Source organism: Geotrypetes seraphini, chromosome 9 (assembly GCF_902459505.1).
Source record: "Geotrypetes seraphini chromosome 9, aGeoSer1.1, whole genome shotgun sequence".
In the NCBI taxonomy this organism is placed as follows: Eukaryota; Metazoa; Chordata; class Amphibia; order Gymnophiona; family Dermophiidae; genus Geotrypetes; species Geotrypetes seraphini.
This window is the reverse complement of record NC_047092.1, coordinates 36,411,197-36,432,515: the sequence shown is the minus strand read 5'-3', so window position 1 is coordinate 36,432,515 and position 21,319 is coordinate 36,411,197. Positions and strand designations below refer to the sequence as shown.

Sequence of the window (21,319 nt, the reverse complement as noted above, 5' to 3'; positions counted from 1 at the left end):
ATCCCTAGCTGTCACTTTCTGTGTTGATCGGCCAGCCCAGTTGGTTTCAAAAATGTCTTTAGTGAACTTGTCCCTACCTACTTTGCATGCCGTTTCCCTCATTTGCATGCACGGATCGGAATCGGATCGGCACAGAGGTAAGTGAATCGGGCCGGAGTAAAATCGAGTCCCATAGGGGTCGCCAACCGATCGGTACATGATTGGTTTGCTTAGTGAATCTAGCCCATAGTTTTAAATTCATCCACTAGTAACTGTGTAATTGTCCTCACTATGACTCATTTTAACCAGCCTATAAAAAAGGAACAAAAAGAAGGCAACAGAGAACACACATTACCTTAATATCACTTCCAGCCATAATGTTTTATTTTATCTTGAGGATCCAACCGTCTCTATTCACTTTTAAAGCCTGAAACAAGTAGGTTTCCAAACCAGACCCCATCAGCAGATGCAGCACTTCATGCTCACCACTCCATAATAATCTAAAAAGCACTAGAGCTTTTTAGCTGTGTTAAAAATAGTGCTGAAAAGCAGTTATTTTTTTATTTTTGCCACTCCAAGCACGTGCAGGAGTTATGCAAACATCTTAGGCCTGCGCTGTACTTTCTGGAGCATGAAACAGACTAGTAGTACCTACTAAGAAAGTCCAAAGTTTAAGTGGAAAAGGGCATTTACATAATACTATCTCACTGCATAATATTTATTCATATATTGCTGCTTGGCAGAGACAATCAGCTCATGCACTACTGAAAGGTCTGCAAGGGTTAGTGTGCAAGAAACAGACAAAGCTTGCAGTCCTTGAGGATTTTTATTCCTATGTTTACTAATAATTCTCAATAAATTACATTTCATCTAGTTTACAGTACAGAGAATTATGCACAGCTTTTCAAGACAACGGATTATGTCCTTTTCTGGGGAAAGAACAATGTCTTGTTATTCATCTGGCTACTAGTTCAGTCAAAATCAGCTTGTACGGGAGCTACAGCAACATGAGCTCTCATCTGCAACTACCCTTGGCTTGTTCTCCACCCCCACCCATACCATCAGCACTTCATCAGGGATAACCCAGTGTAATGGCTAGGACTCTTTTTCCCCCAGAGGTAGGCACAATAAGAGATTATAGAATTGATTTACAAGTGGGAATCAATTTTTTTAAAAAAGCAGCAAAACAGTTTAAAGCAATTTTATTTACTAACTTGCCCTTGTACTAAATTCCAACAGAATCAGTACACTAAGGATAAGTTTTGGATTGAATGCTAATTATCTTTCCTCAAATATTCCCGACATGTTTGGATGCCTGAGTTTATGCACCCCTCTCTGGCACCCTAAACCCCTCTATATCTTCTTTACACTTAATCCTATAACCCTCCATTGGAGTTCCTTTCTATCCCAGCCCTGTAAACCGTGCCGAGCTCTACGATTGCGGAGAAGGTGCGGTATACAAACCTAAGGTTTAGTTTAGTTTAGAACAACTGGTTTGCTGGACATCGCTTTATAAGGTTCCATGTAGGTTCCACTCTCCCAGTATTATTGTACCAAAGTAGGGCTTGATTTTGTAAAAGGATGCCTATATGATAAATTCAAAGTGTACTTATTTTAAGCTTATTTTTAAAAGGTAGCAGAGATGCCTCCTATGCCTTAAAAAAATAGACATCAGACCCAACCCTGAAGTATACATTGACACCTGCTCCAGAGCTGGTGAAATATGTACATGGAGCCAAAAGACCTTCATCAAAATCTCATGTACTGCTTGTAAAGGGCCTTCACTTTTTCATAAGCAGGTGGGTTTAATTACCCAATTTCAAAACAGTGCAAGTAGCATAATGACACAAATATCAGAGCATGCTATTAAAGAAACTCATATGTCATTAGACTATTTCTATAAAAGAAATAAACCAACTATTATATGAGATTTACAAAACAAACACAAAGGGCACATAGAAGAGTTATTAAATAATAAAGTTTGTGAGCCGCTTTAATATAATCTGATTTGTAACCGAGAGGTTAACATTGGGGTACTGAGAGGTTAATATTGGGGTACATTCCACCAGATTTGCTAATAAAACTATATTCATATCCAGTGCGCTTAAGAGTGCTGAAATACAAATCACGTGAATAACCATAGCTATATGCTGAAGTTCTTTACCAGCAATAAAAAAATAAATCACTGTCTCTCTTTTAATCTCAGTTTCCTCAATTGTAATGGGATAACACATTCTCTTTTTTCTGCTTAAATGTTATCTAGATACTAGATATAATTTTCCCAGTCATCTATCCTAGAAGTGGCAGCATATATTTTTCAGGTTAAGAAACTGAAATACTTTGGAATCTTTCTGATAGTTGCAAAACCTTCTCTCAAAAGTGATATATACAACATAAATACATCATATAATATCTATCAAGAAGACAGCAACTGCTTTAAACAATCAGTTTAATAAATAAGGTGATATATATATCAAAACCAGTATATCTGCAGCATGGTTTATTTCAACAGGAAGCTTTTGGTTTCACCTATCTATTCTAGATGATTTTTTTCCTTTTTACCCAGGATTGCATTTAATCGAAATCAGCCTCTCCTGGACCACAGCACTAAGTGTTTTTATTTACCATTCATCAGGAGTTGGCTCTTATTTTATCTATCCGCCTCCAAATTCAGCTCAGCCATCATAACGGCCATCCTTGGAAAGGGGTCATAAACCACAGCTGGTTAACATAGACCTTAAATGTGGCCACTAAGTAATATCAAAGATTTTCTTCTCCTAGGGGCTGCAAGTGCTGCCTACACAGGGATCCTTATCCAAGCCAGCCTGGAAGAATCAAGCAGACCCCGTCATCTGAATAGCAGTATACAGCACTTGCCACTGAACAATCTTCAGATATTATCAGATCTCATGGTCTGGGATGCTGCTGAAGCTGACAAAGCAATTTCAGCTTGTAACTAAATTAAGGAAGTTATGGACTACCGCTGAATTGTCAGCATTTATTTACCCAAAACATTAAACGTGGAGAATATCAATGGGGATTAGTATTCATTTGACATTCTTTAAATGCTATGCCGTATCCCTTCATTCAAGTTTTCTACTTTTGGCTGGATGCAGGTTTCATATTTTATTAACAAAATCTCATAACAGTAAATTAAAAAGATGTTCAATGTTTGGAAAAAATAGTGTCTCATTAAGACCAATGATCAGGTAACATGAGTGGAAAAAAAAAAGCCATCTATTACCTATTTTTCCTTAGCATTATGCTTGGTCTTCCTAATCTGCTCAACTCTTATTACAAACTTTTAAAAGTAAGTTACTTTAAAGCTGGAGCATGCCAAAACAAAAACAACAAAGAAGGGAAAGCAGAGAGTGTTAGTATTGCCAAGCCAGACTTACATGCTGCCTATCTTAGCAGGTAAGCCAGCTGGTGGGGGATGCAGCTCTTTTTCCCTAGTGCTTGTCTCAGCATTCAATCCAGTCTCCTGCACTTCCACAACAGGAGCAAGCTGGCTGGGCAAGGGAGCATCCCCTGCACCAAGGTGAGATGCCAAATCATTACTATCAGCATAAAGCAGTTCCAGCTGTGTTGCAGTTCTCCTGCGTGCCTGTATGAACCAAAACAACACAAGGTAACTGTGTTTGCAAACTGAGAACAGTACAATGGTACTTTAAAGTAGATACCCCTGATACTACACTTGCAACCCTCTATTCTATTAATTCAATAAGGTCAGGAATTTTATGTCACATTGTAGTCACGAAATCTTCCTCCTATGATGAAATATTTGCCACAACCTGCTCCAATAAATAGCAAAGATACTGGCAATGGCAAATATGATTCTGTGGCCAGTAGCTCACTGCAGTATATTGTGTGCAATGTATAGCCTATATACATATACTATTGCTGTTTGTTTCTGGTCACAGTAGAACATGCACATTTGACTGCATCTTTTATAAAGAAAGTTCCCTTGGTTCACGGACATTGTGACGGAGCTACTCCTAAACTATCTCATTGCATAAAGTGTATGCAGTTTAAACACACACAAATATATACATATTTTACAAATAGTTTGGAATAAGAAAATTACATTGTGCACCAAATAAATAAACTCAAAAAGTAAAAAGCAAGAGAGGCTTCTACCCGCTTATCTGATTGGTGCAGCTGAATATCACTGCTAACCAGCCAACCTCTGACTAGCTAGCTTAGGGGTGGGCCAAAGGAAGGGTGGCATCTTAGCCATTTAGCAGCAATTTCAGTCTGCTCACAAACAGCAAAACATCTGTACTAACTTCATGTGGCAAGTTAAATTGGCACTGGTCTAAATATATGCTGGTGCCCAAAGTTATTTAGTACCGGGAGCCAACATGCCCAAGCATTGAATATTCATGGCTAGTCCATCCCTAGGTGGGAAGTGGCTTACCAGACGCAGGCTGAATATTGACCCCAAGACGACTAACCTCTTGTTTATTTTCACTTACTAAAAATGTAATAAATCTTTTGTGTATGTAATTTTGTATGTGTGTAAACAAAGAATGCATTCTTTTAATTAAATAGGATCCTCAAATTAGACCAAACGCTTGCCTAAGCCAGTGTTTTTCAACCGCTGTTCCGCGGCACACTAGTGTGCCGCGAGATGTTGCCTGGTGTGCCGTACTGTGCAGACACTGATTAGGCCTCAGGCCGGGTCCCGCACGCGCTCCCATGAGACTCCCCCGGTCCCCGCTGCTGTTCAGTTTCGATCTTCTGCTCTGACGCAACCGGAAACAGGAAGTTGCAGCAGAGCAGAAGATTGAACACTGAGCAGCCGCGCGTGCGCGGCTCTTTGGGAAAGCGTGCATGTCGCCGAAAAACAAAACCTACAAACTAAGGTGAGGCGAAGGGAGAGAGCTGGCTAAACAGTAAGATCGATTGGGCAGGCGAGTGGTGGCTGCGGGGACCGTGCGATCGCTCGTGTTCCCGGCTCAAATTGGAAGGAGGGAGTGAAAAGGAAAAGGATTCTGGGCCAAGGGGATGAAGACGGAAAGAAAAACCCAAAGCAGGAAAGAAAGGGAAGGACAGGCAGGTGAGCCAGATACTAGAAGCAGGGGGGGGGAAGAAAGAGGGAAAAAAGCTAGATGGGGTTGAAAAGAAGAGACACACTGGTATGGAAGAGGAAGATAGGGGAAATCTGGACACAGGAAGGTAACAGAAAGAGGGGAAATTATGTGCATGGGGCATAGGGACAGAGACATAAAGGGGACATGCCATGGGGATGGTATATGGACACAGGGGGGGGGCAATGACAGATACATAGGGGAGATATTAGAAATGGAGAAAATAGGAGCACAGAAGCGAGATGGTTTGTGGGGATGGGACAGGGACCGAGCTCGCAGGCTCCAGTGGCTTGCACAAATTACATTGTAACGTGCCATGAAAATAAGAGGGAGGAAGATATATAGATAAGCCACGTGAGAGGAGCTGAAGGGTAGTAGAAAGGAACAGATGGTAAAGGAGGGAGGGAAGGGTGGTGGTGGAAAGGAATAGGACAGACATTGAAGGAGGGTGGAGAGGAACAGACCCCGAAGGGAAATGTGGAAGACAGAGTGGGAAGAAGACAGATGCCAGACTATGGGGGAGCGGAGGGAAGAAGATGGGTGCTAGACCAATTGGGGGGGGGGGGTGAAGGGAGAGGCACAGTAACAGCAAATGGAAGACGTAGAGAGAAGACACACAGTGGATGGAAGGAATTGAATGAGAAGATGTGGAAAGCAGAAACCAGATAACAAAGGTAGAAAAAAAAATTATATTTATTTATTTATTTTTTGCTTTAGAATAAAATAGTATATTAGTTGTGTTGATAAAAATTTATAAACAAAGCCCTGCCAGCTGAACATCTCTTTCTCTAGTTCAGCAGCAGGAACTTTGATTTATAAGAAAGGAATAAGCTAAATATTACAGTACTAAGGCTTATATGGATGCAGCGGGGACGGTGACGGGGCGGTGAATGGGACGGCAGTGGCGGTGACAGGGCGGTGAAAGGGATGGCGGTGACGGTGACGGGGCGGTGAAGGGAACGGCTGTTGACGAAGAGCTACGTGTGTGTCTTTCTTCGATTCCAGCCAGAATATCAGCTTTGTGTTCAGCCAAACAGGCCCAGGTTTCGCACTGAATAAAGTATTTTATAATTTTTCACTTTTCTGTTTACTTAATATTTCATAATAAAGTAATTATAAAATACTTTCTCTGTGTTTATTTGATTCCTATTCAAGAGAATTACTTTATATATAGTCAATATAGGCACAGAGTTAAATTTTTTAACATTTTCTAATGGTGGTGTGCCTCGTGATTTTTTTCATGAAACAAGTGTGCCTTTGCCCAAAAAAGGTTGAAAAACACTGGCCTAAGCTACACTTCACAGATCAAACCAGAAAACATCCCTTTACAGTACCTTGTTTTTGGGTTTGACTTCACCGCAGAGCTTCAGTAGGTCCGAAGATAATGAGCTATATATAAATAAGTCACAATGTGTGAGGTAGAAGATAACTAAACAATTCCAGTAAGAATAATTCTATATCCTACACTTAAGTCTGTGTAATTGTTGGCACAGTTTTGTTCACTTTATTTATTCAGTTTAAAAAGTACCACATGCTAATGGCCTCTTGGCATTGCCTTATGCCTTATAAAATCTAAACATTTATTATTTTACATGAGTCCATAAAATGGAAACTCACTGATGAAATTAAATTTGCAACCAAGAAAACACACACTTCCTAAACAAATGCATCAATTTCTTTAGGTGTCCTCATGGAAAACAAACTTCTCTTTACTGAGCTGAAGATTTAACCTTAAGTGAGGTAATATAACAATCTATTGCTTAAAAACCTTAACAGGGAAATTCTATAACCAAGGCCTAAACTTAGGTACCAGTAGGTGCCCTGCTAATGTCTAAGTTAATTGGAAAATGCCATCAGAAACAGCAAAATACGGCAGTGTTGAAGTGCCTACCAACGCCTAAATAAAAGGCGGCTAGAATCACGGCTAGGTAGCCATTTTAGGCCATGAAACACCATAGTAGGCATGACCAATGCCAGAAGTGGCATTAGGTGGGCTAAAGCAGCTACATGGCAAGATAGGCAGCTAAAATGTAGGCCTAGAAATTTCAGCCGCCTATCTATGCTGCCACGGGATCCTAAAGCCAACCTGCAGAAGCCATAAGCTAATCGTGACAGGGGAAGTTATCCTCAATCAGATAAGCTGGCAGAGCTCCCCAAAGTCTCAGCAGATTGAGGAAAAAATACCTCTGCTGTGATCAGCTGAGTGGATGCTCCCCCCCCCAGCCAAAGTCCCATAGCAGGAGGGATGCCCACTCCCTCCTGCCGGCAGGCCCCCCTAAACCCATGAGGGTTACCTTTTTTATATATGCATTTTATGTCAGGGAGCATATTTATTACATTGCTTGTCTTCAGAGCTTTAGCAGTTCTATCAGTATGTAAATTAGCTCATGATGTCATTTTTTTGTCTCCTTGCCCTTTGACCTCACTGACTCACTTTAAAAGTGCCTACAGCTGTTAGCAGGCACTTATGCTGCAGGTCTTCACAGACAGCAATGTTACTTACCGTAACAGTTGTTATCCAGGGACAGCAGGCAGCTATTCTCACTAGTGGGTGATGTCATCCGACAGAGCCCTGATACGGACGTCTCACAAGCATGTCTTGCTTGAAGAAACTCAGAAGTTTCGAGATGCCCGCACCGCGCATGCGCCAGTGCCTTCCCGCCCGATGGTCCGGGCGTGTCTCCTCAGTTCAGGTAGCTAGCAGAGAAGCCAACCCAGGGGAGGTGGGTGGGACGTGAGAATAGCTGCCTGCTGTCCCTGGATAACAACTGTTACGGTAAGTAACATTGCTTTATCCCAGGACAAGCAGGCAGGTATTCTCACTAGTGGGTGACCTCCAAGCTAACCTCAATGGGATGGTGGGAGAGCTGGCAACTTAGGAGAATAAATTTTGTAACACTGTTTGGCCAAACTGTCCATCCCTTCTGGAGAAAGTATCCAGACAATAATGAGAGGTGAATGTATGAACTGAGGACCAAGTAGCAGCCTTACAAATCTCCTCAATCGGTGTCGATCTGAGGAAGGCTACAGAGGCTGCCATTGCTCTGACCCTATGGGCTGTGATCCTACAGGGAAGGGGTAATCCAGCCTGGGCATAGCAGAAAGAGATACAAGCTGCCATCCAGTTGGAGATGGTGCGCTTCGATACAGGTCGTCCCAACTTGTTTGGATCAAAGGAGACGAAAAGTTGAGGAGCAGTTCTGTGTGGTTTGGTGCGATCCAAGTAGAAAGCCAAAGCACGTTTACAGTCCAGAGTGTGTAGAGCTGATTCTCCAGGATGAGAATGAGGCTTTGGAAAAAACACTGGAAGTACAATGGATTAGTTGAGATGAAATTCAGAGACCACTTTAGGTAGGAATTTTGGATGAGTGCGGAGGACCACCTTGTCATGATGGAATACTGTGAAAGGTGGGTCCGCCACCAAGGCCTGAAGCTCACTGACCCTGCAAGCAGATGTGAGGGCCACCAGAAAAACCACTTTCCAAGTGAGAAACTTTAGTGGAGCCTTTCTCAGAGGCTCAAAAGGAGGTTTCATAAGCTGAGAAAGGACAACATTGAGATCCCAAACCACTGGAGGCAGTTTGAGAGGAGGATTGACATGAAAAAGTCCTTTCATAAATCTGGAAACCACAGGATGAGCAGAGAGAGGTTTCCCTTGCAGAGGCTGATGGAAAGCCGCAATAGCGCTCAGGTGGACTCGAATAGAGGTCGACTTGAGACCAGACTGAGACAGGTGTAGAAGATAGTCCAACACAGAGGAGAGGGAGGCTCGCTGAGGCTCCTTAGAATTGGAAATACACCATGAAGTAAATCTAGTCCATTTTTGGGAGTACCATTGACGAGTAGCAGGCTTCCTGGAAGCCTCCAAGACATCTCTCACCGCCTGGGAAAACTGGTGAGGAGTTACGTTGAGAGGAACCAAGCTGTCAGGTGGAGAGACTGCAGGTTGGGATGAAGTAGCGATCCCTGAAGCTGAGTAAGCAGTGAAGGAAACACCAGAAGGAGAAATGGCTCCCTGCTGCTGAGTTGAAGTAGAAGGGAGAACCAAGGTTGTCTGGGCCACCGAGGGGCTATCAGAATCATGGTGGCATGGTCAGACTTCAGCGTGACCAGAGTCTTTTGAATGAGAGGAAATGGAGGACACGCATACAGAAAGCGATTCCCCCAATCCAGCAGGAAAGCATCTGCCTCGAGGCGATGAGGAGTGTAGATCCTGGAGCAAAATTGAGGCAGCTTGAAATTGTGGGGAGCCGCAAAGAGGTCTATCTGAGGCGTCCCCCACTGAGCAAAGATCTGATGAAGGGGCGTTGAATGGAGCGTCCATTCGTGAGGCTGGAGTAGACGACTCAAGTTGTCCGCCAAGACATTGTCCTTCCCCTGAATGTAGACAGCTTTGAGGAAGGCGTGTGGCGAACCGCCCAATCCCAGACTGAGAGCTTCCTGGCAGAGGGAGGCCGAGCCCGTGCCCCCCTGCTTGCTGACATAATACATGGCCACCTGATTGTCTGTGCGAATCAGGACCACCATGTCGTGAAGCAGATGTTGAAATGCCTGAAGAGCATTGAAGATGGCTCTGAACTCCAGAAGATTGATTTGATGGAGTCGGTCCGCACTGATCCAGAATCCCTGAGTGCGAAGCCCATCCAGATGCGCTCCCCAGGCATAGGTCGAGGAATCGGTTGTGAGGACCTTCTGGTGGGGAGGAGAGTGAAACAGCAAACTTCTGGATAGATTCGAAGAGGTCATCCACCAAAGTAGAGACTGCCGAAGAGCAGGAGTGACGATGATGTGTCGAGTCAACGGATCCGACACCTGATTCCACTGAGATGCCAGGGTCCACTGAGGAATTCTGAGATGGAGTCTGGCAAACGGCGTCACATGAACTGTAGAGGCCATGTGGCCCAGGAGGACCATCATGTGTCTCGCTGAGATGGACTGGCGAGAAGACACAGACTGGCAGAGATGAAGAAGAGCATCCATGCGCTGAGGAGGAAGGAATGCTCTGAGACGTATGGTATCCAGGACCGCCCCGATGAAGGGGAGCGACTGTGTAAGCTGTAGATGAGATTTGGGAAAGTTGATCTCGAATCCCAAACTCTGCAGGAACAGAATCGTGGACAGGGTCGCCGAGATGACCCCCGATGCCGAGGGAGCCTTGATGAGCCAGTCGTCGAGGTAGGGAAATACCTGAAGATCCTGGTTCCGGAGTGCAGCGGCCACCACTACCAGACACTTCGTGAAGACTCTGGGAGACGAAGACAGACCGAATGGAAGCACTCGATACTGCAGATGCAGATGTCCCACCCGAAATCTGAGGAATTTGCGAGAGGCCGGATGAATGGGAATGTGAGTGTAGGCCTCCTTGAGATCCAGAGAGCATAACCAGCCGTTCTGCTCGAGGAGGGGGTAGAGAGAAGCAAGGGTCAGCATGCGAAACCTCTCTTTGACTAGGAATTTGTTGAGGACCCTGAGGTCCAAAATGGGTCGCAGGTCGCCCGTCTTCTTCGGAACAAGGAAGTACCGGGAGTAAAACCCCTGGTTGTGTTGGTCCACAGGGACCGGCTCGACGGCCCGGAGCCTGAGCAAAGCCTGGGCTTCCTGAAGAAGAAGGGCGGTCTGTGTCAAGTTGGAAGGATACTCTCTTGGAGGGTGGTCCGGAGGGACCCGAAGGAATTGAAGAGAGTATCCTTCCCTGATGATAGTAAGGACCCAGAGGTCAGTGGTTACGGCCTCCCAGCGATGATAAAAATGATGGAGGCGCCCTTCAATTGGAAAAACAGGGGGAGGCAGAACGAGACTGGTTATGCCCTCGACGAGACAGTCAAAAAGGCTGAGGAGCCTTAGGGACAGCAGACGGCTGAGACTTTTGCTGAGCCTTCTGAGGAGGCTGCCGCTTCACAGGTTGCCTCGCAGGAGGAGCTTGCCTCGGCTGATAACGCCGCTAATAGATCAATGGCGGTCGAGAGGGTCGAGACTGCTGAGGCTTAGGCTTCGGCCTAAGAATGGACTGGAAGGACTTTTCATGATCAGACAACTTCTTCGTTACTATCTCGATGGATTCGTCAAAAAGATCCGCCCCAGCACACGGGACGTTTGCCAGGCAGTCCTGAAGATTCGGGTCCATGTCAATGGTACGCAACCAGGCCAAACGGCGCATCGCCACAGAGCAGGCTGCTGCTCGGGCCGAGAGCTTGAAAGCATCATAGGCAGATTGCATCAACTGAAGACGAAGCTGGGACAGCGAAGCAACCACCTCCTCAAACTCAAACCGAGCCTGGGACTCGATGTAGGGCGTGAATTTCCGAAGCACAGGCAGAAAAAATTCCAAGTAGGTGGCAAAGTGGAAATTATAATTCAGGACTCGGGATGCCATCATAGAATTCTGATAGATGCGTCGTCCAAACTTATCCATGGTCCTGCCCTCACGGCCCGGAGGCACCGAAGCATACACCTGGCCAGGATGAGACCGCTTGAGCGAGGATTCGACCAGGAGGGACTGATGAGAAAGCTGAGGTCCCTCGAAGCCCTTATGATGCACCGTGCGGTACCGAGCATCCAATTTTCCAGGGACCGCAGGGATAGAGTAAGGAGACTCAAAGCACCTCATGAAGGTCTGGTCGAGGAGCTTGTGCAGAGGTAGGCGTAAGGACTCGGCCGGAGGACGAGGCAAGTGCATGGTATCGAGGTACTCCTTGGAGTATCGAGACCCAGCATCGAGGGTAATGTCCATGTCATCCGCCATCTGTCTGAGAAACGAGGAAAAGGACAGTTGGTCTGCCAGCGCCGGTCTTCGAGAAGGACTAGAAGAAGTCGAGGCTTTGGGCTCCACAGAAGCCTGTGAGCAACAGGGCGAGTAAAACACCTCGGGGTCCTCGAACTCCGGGCCTGGAGGAGGAGACCCAGCCGAAGCAGAATACCCTATCCGAGGCAATTTCTTCTGAGGCGAGACGGTCGAGTGCCGAGAGGAATGCCTCGAAGAGTGTCTGGATTGATGCCCCTCTCGATGCCTGGAAGGGGATCGAGCCCTTCTGTGAGAATACTGGTCCCCAGAAGCCTCCAAGGAGCAGATCGGACTCGAGGCCGTCGATCGGAGAGGCGGAAGAGTCGGTGCCTCCCCAGAAGCCGCCCAGGCTTGATAGGGGGTTCGGAAGAACTCGTCCTGCTTCCTGCTATGCCCAGGACTGGGAGGCCTCGAAGGTGGACGCCACACTGTGTCATGGGGCGGGGTAATAGGTTCCAAGGGAGGCAAGTCTCTAAGGGAAGCTTTCCTCGAGGGAATAGGCTCCAAGGGAGGCATATCACTAAGGGAGGCCTTTCTCGAGGGAACCAGTTCCAAGGGAGGCATGGCACTACCCGAGGACCGTCTCGAGGAACTGGCCACCGCCTGCCGCTCCTCCTCGCCGAGCAATGAGGTCGAGCAGCGCGGTGGAGGAGGAGGGGGCGGCCCGCCCCTCGGAGCCGGAACTGGGAGGTCACCCTGGATCGAGGCAATCAGCCGGGGTCCCATGGTGGTCATGAGTTCCACAAACTGAGCCTCCAGAATGGACCGCAACGAAGCCGATATGGAGGGATCCGCGCCAAAAGGGGGCCCTTCCTCACGGTCTCCACGCTCTTTCGGTGTCGCGTGCTTCTGCTTGCCAGCCTTCGGCACTTTAAGCACCACCGGTGGGACTGTCGGGGTCGATACCTATTCCGAGGAGACGGAGGAAGGCACCGGCACCGAGGTCGAGGCCGGTTTCAGAAGGCCCGAAGCAGCCGGGGAGGCAGAGGGCTTCGCCGACGGAGTCGAAGCACCAGTTGATGTCGAAACTGAAGGATCCAACGAAGCTTCCATCTTGAACATGGACTCCCACAGCAGACAGCGGCGCTTAAACGCTCGCGCCGTCAGAGTGGAGCAAGGCCGGCACGATTTCGGAAAGTGATCCGGACCCAGACACTGTAGGCAGCGTCGATGCGGGTCTGTGAGCGAAATCGCGCGCTGGCACTTGCTGCACTTTTTAAAACCGGTGATCAGCCGGGACATAGGCCGGAAAAGCTCCGCCGCAAGGTCGAAGGCGCGGGGCCCCAGCCACGTGGCCGACCCGGTGTCGGAAGAAAAATTTTTTTTTTTTTTTTGAAAAAAGAAATCAAAGAAAGAAATAAATGCACGGGAGAGCCAAAAGAACCAACCCGCGGCAATACAGAAGGCAAAAAACAGATTCAATGGGCGCAGAATTGAAGTAAACTTCTCAGCTCCGCGGAAGAAAAAGAACTGAGGAGACACGCCCGGACCATCGGGCGGGAAGGCACTGGCGCATGCGCGGTGCGGGCATCTCAAAACTTCTGAGTTTCTTCAAGCAAGACATGATTGTGAGACGTCCGTATCGGGGCTCTGTCGGATGACATCACCCACTAGAGAGAATACCTGCCTGCTTGTCCTGGGATAAACACATTTTTGAGTGCTGTTAACTTTTACTTTGTGGTTAAGGATGACTTTATTTTGGGTTTTTTTTTGTTTTAGAGGTTTTACTGGTATTTTAACCTTTGATCTTAGGTGTACTATTCTCTTTTTAATTCCTAGCTTTCACCTGTTGGTGATTCAGTTTTTATACACCACCTAGATAAGTACCCTTATTGTTCTATGGCTTTGGTTTTAAATATATTTTATATGGTATTTGATTTCTTTGACTAAAATTTCCTACAGCAGTTAGCAAGGACTTATGCTGTTAGGTTACACAGAGAGAAATTTTTGAGTGTTATTATCTAGTGCTGTAATTTTATTTTCTTTCTTATTTTAGAGGTTTTATTGGTGTTTTAGAGTCGTTTCTTTCTAGTTTTCACCTCTTGGTGATTCATTTTTCTATGGCCAGTCTAGCTCTGTAATTTTTTTTTAATTGCTGGTTTAGTTTTGTATGCTGTTTTTTATTTAGGGATGTACTCTCATTTTTTCATGGCCGATTTGAACTTGAATTTTTTCAGTAGCTAAGTAAGGGTGGGTAAGAATGAAGACTGAACTAGGCCCTGCTGTGATTTCTAGAGGTTATCTGTTAATGTGGTAGGCTATGTGAATTTTCTATCTGTGGCAGAAATTTCAAATCTAAAACTATGGGAATTTGTTAATAAATATGTTTTTTTCAAAATTGTCTTTAGCAATAGACCTACACTGACTTTTATTCCCCATTTTGAAATCATTCAAGCACTAACCAAAATATTCACTTACCCAGAGAATTGTCCTTTTCTCTCAGAACTTCTCAGAAGCAAAGTTATCTTAGACCTTTCCTCTCTTTACAGTTTTGATTCTAAGGGGACTGCTTCAAAGAAACCCTTTGAAAGGCAACACAGTAATAAGATTTCCCTAGCAACCTTTGCAGCTATTCTACCTTCCTCACGATACCTTAATGAAGTATGAGGAAGGGGCCTTTAACTAATCACAGTTTTACTGAAGGGCAGAAATTTTTATAAAGTATTTGTAGCATGTGTCCAATTAACTTACCTGCCCTCTGTTCCAGGGCTGTGCACAGATCCTTCCTCATCACTCGTAGGCTCCATATTTTCTAAAATATTGAAAGCAAATATTAGCTACTTCAAACACTGCGGGATTTCTACAATTGTTTTCTACCTTTTCTATATAGGAAATATTTGTTAATACACTGTTGTACATATATAAATACTTTTCATTTAACAATCACTGATGAAAGCTAAGAACAATAACTTACTGAACAAGTATACATATTGTGATCTGCTAGGGCAATGTGCACACATGGAAGACAATTTTATAAATAGGGTGCCTAGGTTTAACAGGCAAGAAGGTACTTATTTTGGCCCTACTTTTTAAAGAGATATAGGCACCTGTGTCTCTTTATAAAATGCTCACAACTGGTAATAGTTTGGCTTCTAAAATCTCCAATTATGTACCAACACATAAACTTCCCAGATAAAAGGAAAATGTAGCAACACCTTCATCTAAGAGGATCGTCAGAATGCCATTAGGGTAACATAACCAACCCTCACTTGGCTGCCGTCGTCATTGATCTCAATTTATTTCATTTTTATTTTTCCACAATGTCCATATGTACAGATAAATTGCTAATAAGTTACTAATAACTGGTCTATCATAATGGCAAAAATAGCTAACTTATCATTTTAATCTTTGCAACAGAACCTCTTCCAGACATTAATAGACATTAGGGTCCGGATTCTGTATAGGACACCCAGTCTCAGAGCACACGGGCGTCCTATACAGAATCGCACCTATGCCTGCCTAAAAAAGAACCTGATTCTCTAACTGACGTCCATGTTACAGATGCCGGTTAGAGAATCGGGTTGCCGCTGATCTTATCACAGCATGAGCTTTTTAACGGCAAGGGATCTCCCTGCCGTGATAAGTTTAGCTGCCACGACCACAGTCGTCCATCCCCTCCCCGGAATGATCGTGGCAGGAGGGATGCCCAGTCTCTCCTGTCTATCAACACCACCCCCTAATGATTGCGGCAGAAGGGATGGCCAATCCCTCCTGCCCAGCAACCCCACCCCCTAACGATAGTGGCAGGAGGAATGCCCAATCACTCCTACTGGATACCCCCGTACCCTCTCCCGCACCCCCTGGAGGGGCGGTCCCAGCAGGGGGGGTGTCCGGCAGAAAGGACTGGGCATCCTTCTTGCTGGCGATCTACTGGGGGTCGGGGTCCCGGGGCAGGAAGGATTGGGCATCCCTCTTGCTGTGATCGTTAGGGGGGAACAGGCGGCCATAGCCGCTAAACTTATCACGGCAGAGAGATCCCTTGCCGTGATAAGCTCAGCGGCTGTGTCTACGTCTACTTACAATGTAGGCCACATGCCATTGGGAGATAAATCCACATATCTAGAATGACTCGCCTATTGCACTGGAACAACAATGAACAATGAAAAACAAATTTAGCACATAGGAAGCTAGGAACCAACCTACTAAGTTCAACTACTGTGTTTCCCCGAAAATAAGACAGTGTCGTTAATTTTGGGTCAAAAAAATGCCTAAAGCTCCCACCCCTTCCTCCCATGCCCCACAGTATGTGGAATACAGCAGCTCCTCAGTCAGTAAATCTGAACAAAAAAAATGCAGGAATTAGTGCTAGACTGGCCTGAGGCATCCATTGCATATGATCCCTAGATAAAACGAGGGGTTTTGAGGAAGAAAATCACTTTGAAAAGAAATTGCTAAAAATCCAAGATTGTCGTTGTCAGAAAATCTGCACCAATAATGGCCCATGGGAGCTTAACTGAAAAATAAAAAATCATCGAAGAGGGGTTTTATCAGACACCCCCCCCTCATTTTCCCTATATGGGAATAATAGGAGTACTCACTGTAACTTCTGGTGCTTTTCAGCTTGTCAACAGCCTGCCTGCAGGGAAAGGATTTCTGCCTCAGAACATGCCAGGAACATGCTGGAGATCTTGTTACTGCTGGTTGGGCAACCCCTGACCATAGACCTCCACCCCCGAAAATACACACAATGCATCGGGGGGGGGGGAGAACGACTTGATAGCCGGCTCCCTGATACCAACAGGGTTGTTACACAGGAGCCCCACAGCCTGCGCTCAAGCCTCTGATAAATCAGCTGGCCAGAAAGTTCTCAGGAGAACGGACTCCTAGCTCCCCTCAAGGGACACAAAGCAGGCTGGCTCCACAGGTACTCCAAGAGACTGGCTTGGGAGCAGCAATCTGCCCACGCAGAGCTGCATCCTTTCCCTGGCAAAGTAAGCCCAAGAAGGGGACTTCCGAGCACTGAAGCCACGAATTGAGAACAGATGGCAAAAAATACCCCAAAATAAGAAAAAGAAAGCAGAGCAGAGCATACCTTCTGAGTTCGCTTGCAAAAGGAAAACTGAAGTAGGCGCTGTTCTCCACTACAGGAGATGAATTCAGAGTTTTTGAGTGACACCTTTCTACAGATTTGCGAGTAATGGAAAGCAATAGCTATGGTACAGAATCCTATTTCTTTGCTACAGAATCACCATTATTCAGATAAATTTTTGTTCTGCCCTCACTCTACCTCTAACCCAGCCCATAAATATTATAGATAATACTAGCATATAACCATTTAGTGATCTAACAACCCACATATGTTGTGAACTATAAAAAAAGAGCATTTATGTGTTTTCAAGCAGCAGGTGACCAGGTAATTGCTCTTGGGTATCGGTCCATATTTTTAAACTCCATTTTATGGCAGGGAGTTTTCATTTTTTACACAATTTTTGCTTATCCATTTCCATTTAAGAGTAAACAACAATATTTTGAAAAGAAAACATCTGTGACTGACATTCACATATCACAGATTTTAAAATAAAGAGACTTTTATAGGAATCTGCACCATTAACAAAGCTACTAGAAAATATAGGTCCTTTACCACCCTGATCTCACTAAATGTTGCAGATAAATAAATATATTACAACCATGTCATGTAATGCTCTGGGAACATGGCTTTCCAAGAGCCACTGTACTTCTGGAGCATTGTAGAGAGCCTGTTCTTGTTGAGCTACTATTGAATTCCTATTGTACAATAGTTATAACCATCACACAATGATAAGTACTCATGTGATAGTGTGCATGAGCGGTGTGGGAGCAAGGCCTTCATAAACCACAGCCAGACAAATAATACAAAGTACAACAAAACCTTATTAACCAAATAGTGAGGCTTATCACTTCTCTGGCACAGAAATAAAGAACATTATCTCTTAGTTGAGGCAAACTTTTCACCGTCCTCAAACCTTCAATACATATCTACTTGCAAGATTCTCCAACACAGGTCTGGCTTTTTGCAGACCTTTTAGACTCTCAATATGTATAGCTTCTTGCAGGTTTCATAACCACAAATCTGGTTCCCTCCAGATTTCAAACAGGATTCTTATATCCAAAGTACAACTTGTCCTGTCTTAGCTCACTTCTCATGACTTCCATTCATCCAAGCAAGGGAAACCAAAATTCCAAGGCCACTACCCTCCTTCCAGGACCTCAACCTCAGACTCTCTCCTAGAGATCTCTTGCCTCTGGACCTCTGCTCTCACCGAGGCACCTCTCCCAGGGGACCTCTCCTCTCAGACCTCTTGAAAAGATATACTCCTCCCTCCTGCGTCCATCCCTCTTTCTCAGACAGGATCTGTTCTAACAGGTTAGCGCTACAAAGATAGCCTAAGTGCCCCCTCAATGAAACAGTGCCCTCTGCAGTCCACTGGTATAATAGCACCATTAGAGAGAGAGAAAATCCCTCTCACGTGATGGGACATACACACCATCACAACTCATCTGCCCTGAAAAGAGGCTTACATTCAAATAATGTTCATATTTTCTACTTTTCAGTCCAATAAAATATGTACAACAAGGATGTTCATATAAACATGCTAGGGCAGATTAAACTACTTATCTTTCTGTAATGACATGACTGGATCTTTTGTTGACAGTACCACAATTATAAAAAAATGTCAACCACTGCAGTATGGAACATGACTTCAAAAAAAAAAAAATAAATGACATTTTCATGTCAGATTTTCAGCTTGCCAATCTGTTTCAGTAAGATCATTGAACATAGTCCTAAAAATAAATGGTAGATCAATCAGATAGCCTTGAATATTAGTGTTAACTGCTTACTTTTTGACCCCATTCTTTCTTTTCCTGGAACCTTTTTTGGCTCTCCTCTTCCTGAACACGTGGAGGGGCATAATCAAAACAAACGTCTAAGTCCGTTTTTGGCCTAAAGCACTAGTCGCTCAAAGTTGGCAGCATCCAAAGTCCATTCTCAAAAACTATGCCCCAATTAATTTTTTTTCAGAAAAACATCTATTTCTACATCCAGTTGTTTGATACAGACTGCTAGTACATTTATCTTTAACTATATTCTCATCCAAAAAAATCATCCCAAGTTCCAAACACTTAGAACAAGACCTTTTGGACATGGGAGAGGCCTGCAAAGTGATGGACTGGCCACCCAGACATGGCAATGGAGCAGTGGGGCACCTTACAGCGCACTGCTGTGAACTCCACAAAAAGAGTGCCACATAAACATCGCACAACTCATTTGCAGGTCATGGTGAGCCCCCCAAAACCTACTATACCCACCTGTCTACAATCCCAATAGCCTTATGGTGGACCCCAATGGTGGACTTACATTTTCTACCATGAATGCAGTAGTTAGAGTGGCTTTTGGGCCTGGGTCCTCCTCTCTATGGTTCGCTAGCCCACCCCCCAGACTACTTAGGCCACTTCTGTGCAGCTCTACTAGGCTTTCCTATGCCAAGTGCTGATATTCTGAAGGCAGGTTATGTTTGTTTTAATTCTGATTTTTATGGCAGTGGTGGTGGTGGGGTGTGTTGGTCAGTGATCTCTGGGGGGGGGGGGGGTCTGTACTGTTGTCTGCAAGTCAAAGCAGCTCTGATTGGTAAGGTCTGACTTTAGTGCAGGAAGAGGCGGTCGGAGCATACAGCGAGTGATTTCCTTCACTCGCTGGTGCTCCGGCTGCTCTCTCCTGCCTCTCCAGTCTCCCCCATGAAAAACCGTATTCGCGGAACCGTATTGCAGGAACCTGCAAGCTAAAAGATAAGTTTGCTGAGTTCTTTCAAATAACCAGACGCACAATTTTTTAAAAAGAACTTTGTAGCCCTTATGGGCTTCTTACAGTTTACATCTTTACAAGACATGATATAATCTGCTGTCTACCTTTTCACATGCGATGATTGGGCGGTGAGGTGGTACTCTCTGGGGTTCTCCCCAGTTACCCCTCCATGATTCTGAGCATAAAAATTTTTGTAGACCTAATTATACCATCTCCATTGCATAATTTATAAGCATTATCTAGAGTGGTTTTTTCGTTGAGATAAATACATATAAGCAGTTGTTTCAAAAACATTCAGTCAAGTTTTACAAAGGGCATCAGCTGAAACTAGGAAGCAGACAGCTGCAAAAAAGTTCTCATCATGAATTAATTCCAGTTCCATCTTTGATAGCTATTTTGCATATTAGATATGATGAAATAAAACTATAAAACTGAGGCATAAGCACTGTGCTATAGATGCTTCAACTAATGAAGAATTAGAAGGAATGGATTAAATAAAATGCTGGCTACATTCACATCTGAATGTTAATGACTGCTTTTAAGAAGTCTACTTAAGGTGAATAAAGGGTTTGTAAGTTTTTGGTAATATTTATGGAATAGGGCATGCATGCTGTTTACATTTTCAAAATACTTAAGACATATGATAGTTAGTGTATATGAACAATTAGTAGCTCATGCAGCAGCCCAATGCACATACAGCTAAACATACTTACCCAGTGGTACGCTATCTAGATCTGTGTAAATTACCAGCAACAAGGAAAAAAAAAAAGCAACACTCCAATCAAAAAGGATCCAGTTCACTCAACAAATCCCCACATTGGTACACTACTGTATTTTACATTTTACCTTACACAAAAAGGAATAGATGCTGTATACGGATTTACAATCCCTCCATGTGACATTTCAATGATCACCATCCCTGGGATGTGGAACAAGCTGCCAGTGTCTCTTAGGGCATAAAACAACTATGAATCTTATTTTCAGAAAATACCTGCTTGCCTGGGCCTTTGATTTTGTGGCTTACACCAGGAGTTTCATGTGTTGCAGTTTTTCATGTATAGTTTTAGTTGCCTTAAATGGTGGGTGGGGGAGGGGAAGGAGGGGTATAAAGCAGGAAGTGACATCTTGTTAGCTTTTGTGGAAATTATGAAAATGCACTTTTTTAATGTCAGAGAGCACATTTCATTTATGTAGCTTACTGGAGGCATATATATTTATATTGTTTTTTAAGCAAAAATAATACTGTTTGGGTCACACGATAATCAACTAGTAAGTCGATGCCTCGTGGTATAATTTTATGGTGGTATAAATTGTTGTATGGATATTTGAATAAAAAACAGAAAACTGGTCTTAGGGATATTTGTAACATTGAGATTGGGCATCAAATTTCTGCCTCTCAATGGCCACGTTTTTGGTCTTGGAGAATAAGAACTACAAGGTCAGCATCTATGAGACAGACCTGGCTTTTTTTGTTGCATAGAGCTTTTTGGACCCCAGTTCGCTTACAGAAGTTGGATAGCTCTAGGTCCAATAGATGCTGGCATTGTAGTTTAGAAGCTGGGACTTTAGATCATTTAATTTTTTTTCTGTCCCTATATAAATGCCTTTTGGAAGTTAATTTGGTCCCAAATTAATACATTATTAGACAATAATGTTGCACTTTCATATGACACTATATTATTTGGT

General features: G+C 44.4%; 1 protein-coding gene across 6 annotated transcripts in view; it reads right to left on the bottom strand.

The window, feature by feature from the left end:
• KIF21A (kinesin family member 21A) overlaps positions 1–21,319 on the bottom strand; it is a 230,741-nt gene that overhangs the window by 54,451 nt on the left and 154,971 nt on the right. For 4 of the 6 annotated variants that reach the window (XM_033959317.1, XM_033959319.1, XM_033959321.1 and 1 more), the window contains exons 23-26: positions 20,347–20,367; positions 14,545–14,605; positions 6,407–6,461; positions 3,378–3,586 (exon numbers count right to left, since the gene is read on the bottom strand). In XM_033959317.1, coding sequence (XP_033815208.1) covers positions 3,378–3,586; positions 6,407–6,461; positions 14,545–14,605; positions 20,347–20,367 — 346 coding nt within the window. The remainder of the gene's footprint in view (positions 1–3,377; positions 3,587–6,406; positions 6,462–14,544; positions 14,606–20,346; positions 20,368–21,319) is intronic. The other 2 variants (XM_033959318.1, XM_033959320.1) reach the window with 1 other exon arrangement.